This window comes from Nelumbo lutea, chromosome 1 (assembly GCF_056320005.1).
Source record: "Nelumbo lutea isolate HS-2025 chromosome 1, American lotus-T2T, whole genome shotgun sequence".
Lineage (NCBI taxonomy): Eukaryota > Viridiplantae > Streptophyta > Magnoliopsida > Proteales > Nelumbonaceae > Nelumbo > Nelumbo lutea.
In genome coordinates, this window is record NC_142684.1 from 74,911,538 (window position 1) to 74,924,927 (window position 13,390).

General features: G+C 34.4%; 1 protein-coding gene across 1 annotated transcript; it reads right to left on the minus strand.

The window, feature by feature from the left end:
* Positions 1-1,678: 1,678 nt before the first annotated feature.
* Positions 1,679-2,011, minus strand: LOC148875401 (uncharacterized). Its single transcript, XM_088964451.1, has one exon. The coding sequence runs from the start codon at positions 2,009-2,011 to the stop codon at positions 1,679-1,681; it is 333 nt and encodes a 110-aa protein (XP_088820577.1).
* Positions 2,012-13,390: the final 11,379 nt, after the last annotated feature.

The window sequence follows — 13,390 nt, forward strand, 5'->3', positions numbered from 1 at the left end:
AAGAGCATGTATAAATACAAATAATGACAAATAAAAAGGAAGTTCCAAGTGAGAGAATCCAAATATAAATTCTTGGAAGAACAAAAACCCACAATGGCGAAACGAACAAACAAGGCTTCTTCAAGGATCATAGCATACACATAGGTTATGCTTGGTTTGAATGAAAAAGTAAGAAAAAGAAGGAAAAGACAGGAAAATCAATATAAGATTTGTAAAGATTTTTCAACCTTTTCCTTCATTTCCCTACATTTTCCTTCAAACCAAACATAGCCATGAGGAATGCCTTAAATACTAGTCTATATCATGATCAAGAGGCATTATGCCATTATCTAAGTAAAAGATCCTAATAAGCCCCTTTTACATTTACCAAAACACCGTTAGGTGCACTTAAAAGGATTGTTTGGTTCGTGGTTGGAATCAGAATGGCCTCCCTTGCCTCTTGCTAGTTTGGTTCAAACAGGAATTAGAATCGGAATCGAAATGAGATTATTTTTGACAATAACCAATGGTGATCTACCTCGCTAGAGGGAGGCTTTTTTTAGTCAACTAGGGTGGGATACTCATTCCCAAGAGGGAAGTGGAATGGCCATTACATGGTTTTTAAAAACAAACCGGTTAGGGGTCTAGTTGTTGATTCAAACGGTCTGACCGTTCGACCCAAATGACCGACCCATTCTGACAAAAATAAAAATAAAAAATAAATAAATTTAAAAATTGGAAAACAGTCAAAACCATTTGAACGGTTTGAACAGTTCGAACGGTTAATCGGCCGGTTCAGCGGTTTGCTGACCAAAATCAACGATTTTGTAGGAAAAAGCGGTTTTGGAGGAAAGTGGAACCAGTCAGGTGACTGGTTCCCAGTTTTTCCGATCTGACCATCCAGTCCGGTCCGGTTTTGAAAACAGTGGGCCATTCTACCAAAATTGAGAATTAAATTCGGATTCCATACAACCAAATAGCGTGGGCCATTCTGATTCCGATTTCATACCCGTATTACTGCGAACCAAACAGATCCTTAATTAATATTATACAGGACTTTGGTTTAATTTATAAAAGAAAACCCCTTATAACTAAATTAATTTGAGTGGAAATGCGTTGTCCCTTGGCAAGCTTTAGCCCAATCAACCTGAATTAATTGTACATTGCTAATAAAATAGGAATCCCCTTGATTAATTCTTGAGATGCTCAGAACAGGGTTAAGCTTCATGCCCCTTTTCTTATAAATCAATTTCTTCCTTTGATTTACTTCAGTGTCTGATGATCTCTGGATACAGAGGCTCAATGAATGGCCGAGTGGGTTGGTAGAGTCTCTCTTAGAGTCCGCACCAACTGGTTTCAACCTGGAAATGAAAACATCCAAAAAGCTAGCTAGTTTGCTTGGTAATTGGTGCTAGATTTTTTGGAGCAGAACAATGTCCTCATTTTCGGTATATATATCAATTAGCATAATCGATCCATTTCATAAAACACCCACGTCCTCACAGCACAAACGCTTAATTATTAGTAATTAGAGAAATGCAAGCATTTTCCAATAAAATTTGTTCTCTGTGCAAGCTTGACAGAATAGGGAGGTAGAATGGTAGAAACGACAGTTTCATGGTAACAAGCAAGAACCTTGACATAGCAGGTAGAAGAAGAAGAAGAAGAAGAAGATGAAGAAGCAAAAACAAGAAAAAACTCAAGTGAACAGAGGAGGAAGACTGACTATGGTCTCTCTGCCGCTAATCAAGCGCTTCCACATCTTCATGAATTGTCTCAGAACTTGCCTGTACAAGCTAGCTCTAGCCGTAGAAATGGTGAGCAACATAGTCTTCCTCAGCCTCTTGAACCTCTTCCCAATCTTTACCTTTAACCGGCATATTCTCACTCTTAGAGACGACTGTCTTCTCCGGGAATCAGCTTGTTCCAGTATTTTGTTGATCAAGAACTGTGCCCGTCGATGCTTTCTCTCTTCTGGGTCTTCAATCTCCAGCTTTGAGTAAGCATAAGGTTTCTTTGCAAGAGAACTCATTTCTTAATTTGGGGAGAGAAAGAGAGAGAGAGAGATAAAATGAGAGAAATCTCGATAGCAGAGAAGGATAGATGTGATGAACAATGTTGGCATATACATATATAAACTGATGCAGGACTGGTCTACTGATGGTGGGTCATATCGTGATGAAGCAATCTATTGTTTAGTGGAAAATAATAGAAGAAAGAAAAATAATTAACAGAGTTCTTAATTGGCCTATTATGTCATGGAGAAGCACCACAAGGAACCCTAAGGCTATGCTTGGTTTGAAGGAAAATGAAGGAAAAGGTAAGGAAAATCTATTCAGTTATACTAGGTTTTTAAAAGTTTCCCTATCTTTTCCTTTCTTTTCTTACTTTTTTTTTTTCTTTCAAATCAAACACAACCTAAATTCTGTAGTGAGAGCATTTGTTTTTTTTTGTGATGAAGGAATAAATTACAGTTGCTCCCCAAGATGTAAATGCATGACTGGAGAAGGCCGTAGCTAGGGGTAGCTAAACCTGATCAGAATCCGACCCGACTCAGCAAAATTGAGATTTCGTCTTCATCAATCCTACCACTCAGCATCATTCCCATAATAAGTTAATATACTCCATTGTGAACCCTTACCCAACAAGAATCGGTTGTTATAAACGAGTTAATGGACCTATTTTGGGTCGGATCCCATCCAAATCAAAATCAAGTTGGGTAGATTGGATAGATTAATAAGACATATTGAATTGAACTAATCCAGACCTAATGGTCTAAAATATTTATTTGATTGGATTCGCCTAGTCTGTTTGTAATAAATTTATAAAAGATAAGAATGCCGGTGTCAATGGACCAGGTTTGAAAAACCAATCTAAATTAAAATCAATATGAGTAGATTGGACAATCCACACATTGAATTATACTGGTCCAAAATGATTCGAAGTATGCATCAAATTGGATTGGACTGGCCTGTCTGTAATAAATTCACATTAGACTAAATGAGATTGGACCAAATCCGGTTCAGTTGATCACGATGTGCCATTTGACTGGAGTGGCCTTTTTTTTTTTTATAGAAAAAGAAGTTTATATCAAGAGAAAGAAACAAAATGACTTGCCAAAAGATGATCAAACAATCAAAAGATTCCAGCTTGCCTTTCAAGTTTCAATTTATAATAATTGAGATTTGAGGAGAGAACATCCACCATCCACCATACCGGCCGCTAATAAAATTCAAAACAAAAGGCCAAAAGCGTCAACATAATGATAATGGAAGCAAGGGAGCAGAAATGATCGAACTTTGTTAAAGTGGGTGGGACTCGGGGAAATGCACTCCTCGAGAGTCAACCATTTGATGGCCGCCTTTGTTAATATTTTCATCTCTCTCTTTTTGAGTAGTATGTCTGTTTGCCTGTCTCTCCATAATCCTTATAGAGTAGTGTTTACAATAAAAAAGCATGCCAATTAATGCCCGATGAACCTAACCCGGAACCATTGGCAACTGGGTTAATTGGGTTAAGTTTGGAGTGATTATTTGAAAAATAAGTATTTATCCTAATAAGCATGATTTTTTATCTTTTATTGACCCAGATGGTTAGGTTGTTCGGCTTAGAAACCGTTTAAACAACCCAGTTTTGTTTTACCCCTGATTCAGTCATTTACCAAAAATTGTTGACTAGATCAATAATTCACTGATCCGGACGATTGATTCATTAACATTCAATTCATATAATGGTTTTTGGCCATTTTTTTATTTAATTTTTTTTTTATTTTTAAATTACAATAGGCCATTCGTTCAAAATAGATGATTAAACAGTTGACCCAAAAAACCAATGGCTAAAGCAATTTCAATTCCGGATCAATTTTTAAAACATTACTATAATAAAGTTCTTCGAGCATTTGGTGAAAAAGCACTTATGAGAAAAGATATAGGTATTTTCAAAATGACATTGGGCAGGTCAAATCTAAAAAGAAATAAACACTTAAAAATAAGTAATTATCATTTTTGGGCTTATTTGCAAAAGACAAATAAACACTTATTTTTAATCACTTCCAAAGTTGCATCAAGAAATGGTGCCCTCGTCGGCAACTGACTCAATTATATAAGCAGACAAGGGACGCCAGTGCTTAGCAGACCACACTGGCCGTATACATGGTCCACTGTCATCGATTCACGTTGTCCAATCATGAGTCAAAAGAATCAATCAGAAATCAGGCAAGCAAAGGCAAGACAGGACAGAGTAGGGCAGAGTCTAAGTCGGCCCCGCTCAACCAAGGCATTCACACCGAGGAGAAGTAGAGATTAGATACTTAGATCTGCTTCCTTCCTCACTCTGTCCCACCAAACAATGAACCAACGACGGTGGGCGGTGGCCAAACTTACTGGGTGGTTTGAAGTTTGAACCGATGCTTTGAGGTGACCGATCGACCATTAAATGTATCAGGCACAGTAGTTCATTTCCTCCGGCCTTTTCTTTTTTAAATTGTAGTTGAAACGAATCAATGAACTGAACTCTACGTCTCTATACATGCCGGACCGGAAAATTAATTAGAAAAATGCATTATATCACATTATACAGAATTCTGAATTCCACTGCAATCTTATATAATTCAAAATAATAAATACCTTCATCTTAAAACATCAATACTCACTCAAATATTAATATTAATTTTAAACTAGCATATATCTCAATTGTACGCTGAGCAGTCATTTTCCTTTAATCTTTTTTATTTTTTCGTTTGACAGTGGAAATTATTTACCGAAAAAAAAAGTTGAAAGGGGCGATGATGTTTGTTGCTGAAAGCGAAAACTGCACGTAATCGAAAGTTTCCATCAACTAAAGCAAATAGTACAATATAATAATTCAATAATTGATGCATATAATCACTGAATGTAGTGGTGTTCGATGACCAAGATAATACTCTTCCACCCAATAACAACTGCCCGAGCTCTCCATAGTCCATACATGATACATCCTTGGTTAATACAACGAACCCAAATTGAATCAAACTGAAACCGAAAGAGTGAAGACGCAAAAGGATAAAATATATAATATTACATCAACTTGTTGAGCGTGGCAATTTGGCGAATTTGTTGAGTTATCCTTTCATTGGAAGAAAGAATGCATATCTAAACATAAGTTAATTAGAGCATTATTAAATACGTAAGTAATTTAATCACACTTTGAAAACTATCGGCACAGATGGATGCATGTAATGAGTTCAAATCTTTGCCTCACAAGGGGCGACAGCACATCCCCGCCGTGTATTAGTAACATCTCCCGATGATAGTACCACTTCCGATGAAGTTATCATTGGGGGATGTTTCCAATACACGCAGGGATGTGCTGTGGGACATTGTAGGATGGCCCCTTGTGGGACTGAAATGTGAACTCGAATGTAATGACATGAAACAAATGGACCCGCCAACTCCTTTTTAAAAAGTCATGCGTGATACTAGTAAATATGTATGTATTTTGTATGCAGTAATTTTAGATAAATAATAATTTTAAAATTTTTATTAGAACTCATTAAATAATTAAAAAAGATAAATAGTCAAAGTATAGTGTGATTGATAATTTTATATTTCATCTTCATTGTTAATAAAAATACTTCTTATATATCATATTTATTTTTTTAATATGATAAATATATTAGAAATGCGTACAAATTTTATAGACACACATCGTTGTCGATTTACAAATGACCAAACCGAAATGTTAATTAAACTCAATTTTGGTCAACTTTAAATTTTCTATTATAATTAATTTTAAAAAGATTTCTTGTTTGTCACACTTATTTTTGTTTAATATGATAAATTTATAATATCTTAGATATGTCAATTTTTTTTTACAATTTTTATGTATTTTGTATTTTATTTTTTATCTATTTTTATCTTTTATTATTTAATTATGACATAGTTGGTTGGCTCATTTTACTTAAATGATTAGACCATCATGGTGCAAGTCAAGTAGGCCACTCCAAGTTTAAACTCAAGCCTGGCACAACCCTATACATTAGGCCTAAGGCTTAAAACCACAACTAGGTTCAACATTGGGTTTGTCATTAAGCCCAGAGACAAATTAATTTGACATAAAGATATGTGTAGAATTGCATGCATGTATGCATATATGCATGTATGTAATGAGGCCTAACTTCGGCTACCTAAGGCCTACGCCCAACTTGAGAACCAAAAATCCAAGCCAATATGTCTAAAATTGCAAGCTAGGTCAGTATGGGTTTGAGTTGAACCCGCTCAATTGGATTCCCTACCATTAACCACTAATGCATAACAGTTTTCTTTTCAAGTTAGTTTACTTTTTTATTCTATTTCTATCATTAATAAAAATAACTCTTATTTTTTATTCTATTTTTTTGTGTCTCTATCTCTTTTTTTTTTAATTTTATATTACTTAATTATGACATCATGGGTTGACCCATTTCACATAGAAGGTTGAACCATTAACCCACCACTTGAACAGGAAAATGGTTTTCTTTTATGGGCCATTTTTAAATCTTGTACTTCATTTCCATCATTTATAAAAATACTTATTATTGATCATTTTTATTGTTGTTTAATATGATAAATATATAATATTAGATATGTAATATCTATATTTTGATTTTTTTAAATATTATTATTTAACTATGAGACCATTGGTTAACCCATTTAACACATATGGCTAAACTACTTATACACCACCCTAAGGAAAGGGTGGTTTATTTTTCATGTTGGTTTTGAAAGGGTGGTTTATTAAAAAATATTGGATATAGATCTAAGTAGTTGAATTTATTGTGTTTTAAATTACAGTTTCTGCCCGAGAGGAACCAAGTTCATGAGTAGGGATCTTGTAGTAAAAAAAATGTACACAAAGCTCATTTATTTAATGTACCTTAAATATAGGAGCTGATGAGTGGGAATGGGATTTAATACCTTAAATATATGACTTAATGAGAGGAAATATAATTAATTTAATAAAATTAGTAGTTCAAGTTATGTTTTTGCCCTCCTAATAAAGAAGTACCAAATTCAAAAGTAAAGGTCTTTTAGTAAAAAAATGTCTAGAATCTAGATTTTCTTCACACTTCTAATAGTATTATAGATATAGATATAGATATGAAACTGATGTAGAACTAGTAAGTGTTAGGGGTGCTAAGTGTTCACTTAACCATAGGCAAATATTTGAAATTGAACTAGTCCCTTCGATTAACCAGTTGACCGGTTTGGTTTTATGTTTTTTATATTATTTCCAAAACACCTTGTTCATTTGGACAAATTCTTTGACAGGCATGACCGGTAACGCAAGCAAGAAGGTGAAAGCAATGCGGATATATTATAAATATATAAATTATACAATATAAACCAAAATTCTAAACATATGTAATGCATAATTATGTTCTACAAGTGATATATGTATATTTCATGTCTAATTCAAATTTTATATTTTAGTTTGTAATTTTTTATTTATAAAAAAATGCTAAAAATTGGAATTTAAGGCCAAAAAAGGGGGTTTTGGCAAAAACAAAAGGGCCACAGATCTCAAAAAGTTACTAAAAATCAACATAAAGATCATCCCAATCGTATAATTGAATACAAAGTTATGGACTCTATTTGCATATACCTAATGCATGTAGGTGTATAACCCATGATTGGGTCTAATATATATCTATACTACTTTAAACAGCATGAATAGCCTCAAGAATATTTATGAAATTTTCTAAGGACAAAAATTTACCCTCTATATTTAAATTTATTGATAAAAAAATGAGCGCAAATAGGGTAATCGGTTATTGATATTGAATGAATTGAAAAGAGATAATTTAAAGATATTCAATGCATTCAATTCTCTCATTAAATCCGACATTTAAGTTATTAACTTGCATTCATGTTCATTGAATCATATATTTAGTCAATTTTGTTTCTTCTTATTATTAAGTTCTATTAATTAAATCCATACTTAATAAATTAATAATTCCAATAACATAAAAGCTTATACTTTTAAAATCTACCTATCAAAAATAGTGTTTTCACTTAGGTGGTGGCAAGAAATTAATTCATTTTGGGTTAAATGGGTTAATCCATGCTACCATGATTAAATAATAAAATTAAAAAATAGATAAATAAAAAAAAATAGAAATTAACAAATTGGAAACATTTTTAACACATATTAAACAATAATAAGTAAGTGCATATTAAACAATAATAAGTATGATAAATAAGAAACATTTTTATTAATGATGGAAATGAAATGTAGAATTTAAAATCAATTGGAAATAAAAATATTTTCCTATTCTCTCTCATTATATCCTATATTTAAGATATATTTTTCTCATCATTAAATTCTTGTAATTAAACCCACAATATTAATTTTAATAGTATAAAAATAAATATTTTGAAAAGTAATTTGAAAACAAAACCATTTTCTTTCCTCCAAGTGGTGCATAAGCAACTCGACCATTTGGGAGGTCAAATGGATTAATAAATAATGTCATAATTAAATAATAAAAAAATAAAATAAATAACTATGAAATGTAAGAAGTATTTTTATTAATAATGAAAATGGAATGCCAAATTCAAAATCTACCTATACATGAAATGATGTCATAGTCAAATAATAAAATTTGTAATAATAGAAAATAAAAAGAATCACAAAAATATAAAAAAAAGATAGAGAAAATTTTGGGTACATATCTAATGTTATATATTTATAAAAATAAAATATTGAGTACATCTTTAATATCGTGCATTCATTATATTTAACAAAAATAAGTTTTATACATAAGAAATAATTTTATCAATAATGGAAATGTAATACAAAATTTAATGTCAACCTAGAAATCAAACAATTTTTATTTTTAGATGGTTGGTTAGTGGTTTGAGTCAAATGATACCATAGACAAACAAAAAATTAAGTGTAATAAGGAAAAAATATTTTATATAATACAAATGAAATATATAATTTAAAGGAAAAATTATAGTCAAAGTCGATTGTACATTTAAACTTATGATGCAGGTTGGTCCAGAAACCAACAAAACTTTGACAACCAGTTCTACATTTCAAATTATAAACCCTCCATGTCATCGAAAGCTTATGTGGCTGTTGCCAACATGAGACTCTCAATTCATGTTGGACACAACAAAAATCCTATACCGGAAATAGGTTTTCATTTTCTCTCCCACTCCCTCTGTCTTTCAATCTCCCTTCCTTCTCTCTCACTCTCATAGTCATCTCTTGATATTCCACTCCCTCTGTCTTTCCCACTCTCTCAGCTTCAGTATGTAGCCAAATCAAAAACCTCTCTCCTCTCTCTCTCTCAATTATTCTCCCTCAATCTTTCTCATTCTTTTCCACACTCTCCCTCTCAATCAATATCTCCTTCTTCCTCAATCTCTATTGTTCTGTTGGTGTAAAGATCTCATTATTACTTAAAAAAAGAGAAGAAAATAAAGAAAAAATGTATTATACATGTTTTTTGTTATATAAAATATATTTTATTATATAATACATTATCAAGCCAAGCTCGGGCTTAGGCTGGGCTTTTTTAAGAAAGCTCGAGTCTGGCCCGAAAAAAAGTTGGGCCTAATATTTTCGGCCCCAGCCTGTGGGCTTGAAATATTGTCTAAGCCCAATTTAAATTGGGCCGAGCCGGGCTGGCCCGTTAGGCTACCCGGCCCATGAACAAGTCTAATTAAGAGTCCCATGTTGGCAACAGCCACATAAGCCTCTGATAACATGGCAAGGGTTTTTATAATTTGAAATGTAGAGCCAGTTATTAGAGTTTTGTTAGTTTATGGACCAACTTGTAGCCTAATTTTTAATGTACAGCCGACTTCGACTATAATTTTCCTTAATTTAAAACTAATCCAAAAGCAAAACTATTTTTTATCTAAATGGTGGATCATTAATCCAACTTTTCAAAGAAATTAAATCCATGATGTCATTAATTGAATAATAAATATTTAAGTTTATTTTTAATCATATTGTTATTTTTGTTAATTTTCAATTTCTATCTTAAATATGATATATCTAAAATTCAAGTAATTAATATAAAGAGAAAATTTTCATGTGCAATGCATGTGCTTAATTATACAAATATATATTAAATATATATACCATCCAGTTTGGTTAACCACCAGTTTATCTTCCCAAACCAGTCGGTTCAATTAACTTCATTTTTTTGTTCAATTTCTCAAATTTGGTCGGTCTTGATTTTCTGATTTTTTTTTGAGCACCCTTGGACGTGTGAGCTATCATCTCATGCAAGAGAATGGAAAATAAACAGGATTCATGCGGCCAACCCCATATAATTTGAACATGACGTCTGTCAAGCTAAAAATGTCGGTATATCTTATCGAAAATCCAGTATATAGATAAAGAGGTTAATGGGATTAGTGACATGGTGCATAGGACTGCTCAAATAGGGAGAGCATGCTTGGATGCCTTAACAATCAATTGACTCTAGGGATTTGGTAGCATGAAACAGGTTGAGACCCGTGTATATATCAGCCCTTAATCTAACAGATGAGATATGAATTGGATCTAGCATGTATCATCGATCTTTAGTGATATGCACCCATGGAGGAAGGTAGATCCTAGATCTAACATGCCCTAGACCTAGAGTAAAAACTAAGCAAATGCAGCAGCCATCGGGACTATCCTCCAATTCCGAGACGGTACTAAAAGCTATGTTTGAGAGTGCTTAAGTTAAAAATAAGTACTCATTGAATAAGTGCTTAAAAACAAGTGCTTATTTAAATAAGTACTTATTTATATTTGGCATCCAACTTTTTCAATTGGTAGCTTTTTTCTTTCTCTAATAAGCACTTAAATAAGCATTTGTGACTATTTTGTCCTTTATTTTTTTTTTTCAAATTTTCAAAATACACCCTTTGAAAACATTTTTATTAAATTACTTTTATAAAAATACTTTTATAAAAATATTTTTATGAAAGTACTTTTGTGATTTATAAAAATAGTTTTACAAAAGCACCTTTAAGAAAGTACCCTTACGAAAGTACTTTTATAAAAGTGCTTTAATAAAAGTACTTTTATAAAATTCAACTAGGAATAATTTTATAAGTGGTATTTTAAAATTCAATAGGAATAATTTTAGAAGAAAAAAATTGAATAAGTGTTTATTATATAAACACTTTAAAAAAAAAAACTGAAAATTTGGACTTACAAAATAAACTCTTATTTTTAAAATAAACACATATTTTAAGCTTATTTCCCAAATACCAACAAATACTTAAATACTCAAATAAACACTTATTTTGAATAAATAATTGTTTTTAAACACTGCTTAATTTGCATGCTGGCTGAATCTCTGATATATCATCTGTTTGCCAATATGACACAATGTATACGAAAAAACAGGCGCGACGCCTGCAAAGAACAAGAGACAAAATCAGTCACTGACACAACCCTGCTTGCTACTGTTTTTCTTGTGTCGACCTAAGCAGACAGAATGGCCCACCAAACAAACCTAAGTGGGCTCATATCATATGTGCCATGTTATTATTAAGACTCTTATCTTAATTTACTCATCAATCCAACATTATATCGATTTCATAGGGTGTTACATAATCCTAATTGATTCCCCCATTAACGTTTTCTTTACCTTTGGAAGAGTGCTATTATCAAAATCTCTTGTTGCAAAGCTCGTAGTTAAGAACTATGATACCAGCTCAGTTGTGTAGCATCTACAGCTAATGTCTTAGGCCACGTTTGGGAGCGTTTTTTTTAATGTTCTCTTAAAAAAACTATTTTTTGAAATGGGCTTAGTCTCTGCTGCAACCCTTCTGGTGCAGGGGAATTTGACCTCAAGTAACTAAGTCTCTGCTACAACCAGCAAGAGATCTTTAAAAGTACATTGGTTTCCAGCGATTTATCTACTATGTGAGTAAAGTTTTGCAAGATACAGAAACCATGTACCTTGAGATTGAGAAGTTGGTGTACACACTGGTCACAACAGCTTAGAAGATTCGCCCATATTTCCAAGCCCACATTGTCGTAGTCCTCACAAACAAACCTCTGAGGCAAGTCTTACTCAAGCCCGATGTATCTGGCAGACTGACGAAGTGGGCCATCGTACTCAACGAATACGACCTCCAGTATGAGCCTTGAACAGCGATTAAGGCCCAAGCCTTAGCCAACTTTGTAGCAGAATGTACCTTCAGCACCGCAACCCCCGAACTGACGGAGTTCGAACACAAGGAAGAGGCTTCAACCAGTACGGCACTGGCCCTGATTAAAGCAAGGCCAACTTGGGACGAGGAGCCCTGGATCCTCCATGTAGACGGCTCATCTAATCAGCAAGGAAGCGGAGTCAGTGTTGTTCTGCACGGGCCAAGCGGGGTGAAACTGGAGTACGCACTTCAGTTTGAATTTGCGACATCCAATAACAAAGCAAAGTATGAAGCACTACTAGTCGAGCTTACACTGACGAAGGAGGTACAAGCGAAACACATCATCATCTGCAGTGATTCCCAGCTCGTGGTCAACCAAGTCATCGGCGATTACGAAACTCGCGACCCCACCATAGCTGCTTATTTAGCCAAGGTCAAGGAAGTTCTACAAAGCTTCCAGTCATACTTCATCAAGAAGATTCCAAGATCCGAGAATGCTGAGGCCGATGCCCTGTCCCGGTTACCCAGCACGAGCAGCAACACCATGAGGACCGTGTACATAGAGAACCTGCATCGGCCCAAAATTCTCGAGGGGGCAGAAGAGGTCACTCATTTTGCACAAACAGAGTCGAGCTAGATTGATCCACTCGCAAGCTACCTGCTTCACGGGACCCGACCTGCAAACACAACGCAGCCAGAAGGGTAGAACGGTAGCCAGCCAAGTACGTCATGATCGACGGACGGTTGTACCGAATATCCTACATGCTCCCTTGCGTTGTTTGCGACCTTCAGACGCTGAGCTCGTTCTCCACGACACCCATGAAGGCCTGTGCGGTGGACACTTAAGGGGCAGGGCTCTCGCCTACAAAGCGCTACAGCAAGGATACTACTAGCCCACAATGAAGGCAGATGCACTCGAGCTCGTCAAGAAATGCGACAAATGTCAAAGGTACGCCAACGTCCATCACCAACCTGCTGCCGACCTAAAGTACCTCACCAGCCCATGGTCCTTCGCACAGTGGGGAATCGACATTCTTGGACAATTCTCGTCAGCGAAAGGACAGAGGAAATTCTTAGTAGTAGCAGTAGATTACTTTACGAAGTGGGTAGAAGCGGAACCCCTAGCAACAATCACAACTCGAACTGTACAATACTTTTGGAAGAGCATAGTATGCCGCTTCGGACTGCCTCGAGTGCTCATTTCTGACAATGGTAAGTAGTTCAAAGATATCAAGTTCCAGAACTGGTGTGCTGAGATGGGGATATAGCAGAACTTCACTTCG

Excerpts from the sequence above, each read along its gene's own strand:
- LOC148875401 (XM_088964451.1), bottom strand. The coding sequence starts at position 2,011 with ATGAGTTCTCTTGCAAAGAAACCTTATGCTTACTCAAAGCTGGAGATT.